Raw genomic sequence first — 4,607 nt, 5'->3', positions numbered from 1 at the left:
TATATGCTAATTTTATTATGTATGTGCTCAACGTAAATATTATGTTTTGAAGTCACAATACAAATTAACTTTTATTTTATTTTATATCTTAAAGCAAGGTGAATGCAAATGTACTAACAAATGTGAGAAAGAATTCCTGAGAGTAGGAGGGGTTTCAAGAGAAGAATACCCTGATGCGTTTTTGCAAAATGTGTCTATATCAGGATTGAAATAATCACATGATATTTCTATTTAATTGATTGAAGTGATGAATCCCAAGACAGGGTTTCTGACACTGAATCATCATTGGCATTTAAGAGTCAAACCAATACCACTTGACCATAAAAACCTTAAGTATGTATGCCCTTTTCATTAACTAGAACATATACTTTTATTTTCCCATGGTTATGCGAGTTACATCATTATTTTAATTGTGTGTGTGAATGTGTGTGGGGGGGGTACCCACCATGGCTAGAGAGGGTGTCAGACACCTGGAGTTTCATGCACTTGTGAGTTGCCCAATGTAGGTGCTGAGAATTAAACTCTGGTCCTCTGCAAAAGCAGTGTGTGATGTTAACTGCTAGCCTATCTCTTCCTATCCAACCCATGAATATTCTTTGTTTGTTTGTTTGTTGCTTAGTTAGTTAGTTAGTTGATTTGGTTTGGTTTTTAAAGACAGGTTTCCCCTGGGTAGCCCTGGCTGTTCTGGAACTCACCTCATAGACTGAGAGCTGTCCTCTAATTCAGAGGTCCACTTGCCTCGGTCTTCCAAGTGTTGGGATTCAAGGAATGTGTCACCACAACTGGCAGCCCATGAGCACTCTTACATGGAGTTAGAAGGTTGAATTAACATGATGACATGATCTAGGAAGTGTTATTACCTTTTCTATACTTTTGAATAATACTAAGTGATTGATTTTTCAATTATTACGAGGACTCACTTGTAAGCTCACTGGGGACACAGTTTTAGGGAGAATGAGAAATGTCCACTAAAATTTCAAACACAAAGCTTTTAAAATTGCTGTTGCTCTGTTCCAGAGCTGTATTTTCATTGGTGTATTTCTGATCTCATCAGCCTCAGGAGCCATGCCTGGTCAGAACTACAGCACCATATCAGAATTTATCCTCTTTGGTTTCTCAGCCTTCCCACACCAGATGCTCCCTGCTCTGTTCCTGCTCTACTTGCTGATGTATTTGTTCACACTTCTGGGGAACCTGGTCATCATGGCTGCTATCTGGACAGAACATAGACTCCACACACCCATGTACCTCTTCCTGTGTGCCCTCTCCATTTCTGAAATTCTCTTCACTGTCGTCATCACGCCCCGAATGCTGTCTGACATGCTATCCACCCATCGATCCATCACATTTATAGCTTGTGCTAACCAATTGTTTTTCTCCTTCACATTTGGCTACACTCACTCCTTCCTGCTCGTGGTCATGGGCTATGACCGCTATGTGGCCATCTGCCGCCCCCTGCATTATCATGCACTTATGAGTCTCCAAGGTTGTGCTCGGCTTGTGGCATGGTCTTGGGCTGGTGGATCGCTTATTGGGATGACATTGACAATAATAATTTTTCACCTTACCTTCTGTGAATCTAATGTGATCCATCACATTCTCTGTCATGTGTTTTCCCTCTTAAAGTTAGCCTGTGGGGAAAGGACAACCTTTGTCACTATTGCTGTGATCCTGGTGTGTGTCACACCCCTCATAGGATGCCTGGTCTTCATTATCCTTTCCTATATCTTTATTGTGGCCGCCATCTTGAGAATCCCATCTACTGAGGGCCGGCACAAGACATTCTCCACATGTGCATCCCATCTCACTGTAGTGATTGTGCACTACGGCTTTGCCTCCATAATTTACCTCAAGTCCAGGGGACTCTACTCACAGTACACTGATACCCTCATGTCCACCACCTATACAGTCTTCACCCCCTTCCTTAGTCCAATTATTTTCAGCCTCAGGAATAAGGAGCTGAAGAATGCTATAATTAAGAGCTTCCACAGGAATGTCTGTCAACAAAGTATCTAAGTGTCAGTTCTCTTGTTCTGAAATAAGATAGAAATCTTGAAGTGATCCACTCATGTAAGTCTGTGTTTGATCCATGCTAGTGTTTTTCTCCACACTTCTTCCTTAGTCTCAGGAAACTGTGTTCTCCTGTTTGTGATCTTGTGTGATCATATCCCTCTGACTATCTTTATCTGTGATTGTGTTATGCATGTATGGTATTTGTTATATTTTATGAGCACTTAAAATTTTCATTTTTGGGTATATTATGCACTTCTAATTAGTTCCTTAATTTTAGCAGACATTCTCAAAGTGGGATATGTATACCCTGCTGTATCAGTTGCCCCTGTTCATAGGCCCTGAGTAAGTAACTTCAATTAGAAGTAAAAAATATATATTTATATTATGCTTCTGAAAAACAAATTGACAATGTCTGATGGAAATCAGGTCTTGTGGGGAAACTTGTATCTGATTCTTAAGCCAGTGATGTATAAATTTTTGAAAATAAGGAATAGTGAAATACATACATTTGGTCATGTACATGATTCAGATTAAATGAACAAATGCAAATATAACCTATAGCTATCTCACTGCTAACATAGAAACAGAAAAAAAGCAGTGTTTAAAGCTTCTTTATCAGTTCTTCCAAGCTCTCCTAATAGTATAGTCAAGGAGGTGGCTTGCAAACAACATTTCATCTTTACAGTTCAGAAGGTTAGGAAATGCAAGGCTGTAGAGACAGAAGATTATGTGCAGAGAAAGGTAACTTCTTGGTTTATACTCAGTGCCCTCTAGTTGTGTCTTCATTTTAAACGATGGATAAATAGTCTGACTTTAGTTTCTTTTATTTGCTAAATTTATTTGTGAATGTGCATAATGTGTGGAGGGATCTATATGCTGTAGCATCCTTGTGAACGTGAGATAGTAACTGTGTGGAGAGTTTTTCATTCCACCTTCACATGGGACCCATGGAACTGATTAAAATCATCAGACTTGTTCAGCAGGCACTTTCACCTGCTTCTCTTAATCACCAGGTTAGTTCTCTTAATTAATTAATAATTAATTGTATTAGTTTAATTTGTTCTTTAACCTTTTCATAACAATGTAAAATGTGTTTTAATTACTTATAACTTAAACTTATGTAAATTCTACCTCCTCTCTAGAAATCCTTTTCCCACGCTTATGTCTTTGTTTGATGACCCACTGGGTTTAATCAAGGTCATCTATGTCACCACAGATTTGGAAATATTAACTGGAGCTTGGTGGATTACTAGTGAGTACACAACTGAAAATAAAACTGATTCCTTTTCTCCAAGAATCATTCAGTCCCTGACAAGTCATCAGGAAGGAATGGAGTCCTGTGGACTCCTCCTCAGTTCATGATGGACAACTGTTCACCAAGCCAACCCTGGGTAGGCCTAGGGTTGCTACATGGCTGTGTTATGTCGCATTGATATTTTGCAAGTTAACATTCACAAAATATGAGCCTTAGAGAAGTTATATGTTTGACAAGATCAAAGTATTGTAACTTTTCAGATGTATCAGTCAAATCCACATTCAAGAGGCTGAGACTGAAGACTGTGCATTTAAACCCATTGTCTAGATTACTATAGTGACAAATTAGTTAATGGCTTTGGCTCCTGGCAGATCTATACCTGCCTAGGAGCTCTCTGGATGCTCAAATAACACACACACACACACACACACACACTAATTTTGATATGCCTTGACAGACCACTGACTGGGTACCTTTAAAACTTCCCATGGCTAGCATACATTACCCTCCAGTATGACTGGCTTAACACCTTCTAATTCTATGTTTTATCTTTGCTGCCTTCTGGGTAGCTACCCCCATAGGGCTGCTTACACCTATCCACCTATATTTTGGATGAATTTTCTTCTACAACTCTAAAAGGCAATTGTCCCTCTTCTTTCTCCCAATCCTGCCCTAACCTAGAAGCTCTACCTACATCTACCTGCCCAGCCATTGGCTGTACAGCAATTCTCCAGTAACAATCAAAGCCAGCTAGGGGCAGGGACCCTCAGTGTTTGGACACACAGATTCCTGATTTGAGGAGCCTAATTAAAACAAAGCATTATTAATTAATTTACTTACTTATTTTTATTGGATATTTTATTTATTTACATTTCAAATGTTATCCCCTTTCCTGATTCCTGCCCCCCCCAGAAACTCCCTATCCAATCCCCACCACATGTTACTATGAGAGTGTGCCCCCACCCACCCAACAACTCCCACCTCCCCACTCTTGCATTCCCCTACACTGGGGCATGGAGCCATCACAGGAGCAAGGGCCCCTTTTCCCATTGATGCCTGACAAGGCCATCATCTGCTACATATGAGGCTGGAGCCATGGATTCCTCCAAGTGTACTCCATCAGTGAGTGTATATCATGTGTGTTCTTTTGTGGTTGGGTTACATCACTCAGGATGATATTTTCTAGTACCATCCATTGGCCTAAAAATTTCATGAATTCATTGTTTTTAATAGCTGCGTTGTACTCCATTGTGTAAATTCGCCACATTTTCTGTATCTATTCCTCTGTTATGAACAAGGCTGTTATAAACATAGTGGAGCATGTGTCCTTATTACATTT

General features: G+C 39.9%; 1 protein-coding gene across 1 annotated transcript; it reads left to right on the top strand.

The window, feature by feature from the left end:
• The first annotated feature begins 1,065 nt into the window (after positions 1-1,065).
• On the top strand, positions 1,066-2,016 carry LOC110312374 (olfactory receptor 10H28). The gene has a single exon (XM_021185923.1). The coding sequence runs from the start codon at positions 1,066-1,068 to the stop codon at positions 2,014-2,016; it is 951 nt and encodes a 316-aa protein (XP_021041582.1).
• Positions 2,017-4,607: the final 2,591 nt, after the last annotated feature.

This window comes from Mus caroli, unplaced genomic scaffold (genome assembly GCF_978045245.1).
Source record: "Mus caroli unplaced genomic scaffold, Mus_caroli_1 scaffold_18, whole genome shotgun sequence".
NCBI classification, from domain to species: domain Eukaryota; kingdom Metazoa; phylum Chordata; class Mammalia; order Rodentia; family Muridae; genus Mus; species Mus caroli.
This window is presented reverse-complemented; position numbering and strand designations above follow the sequence as displayed.

Bases quoted from the DNA above. Each gene is read 5' to 3' on its own strand.
- LOC110312374 (XM_021185923.1), top strand. From the start codon at position 1,066: ATGCCTGGTCAGAACTACAGCACCATATCAGAATTTATCCTCTTTGGT.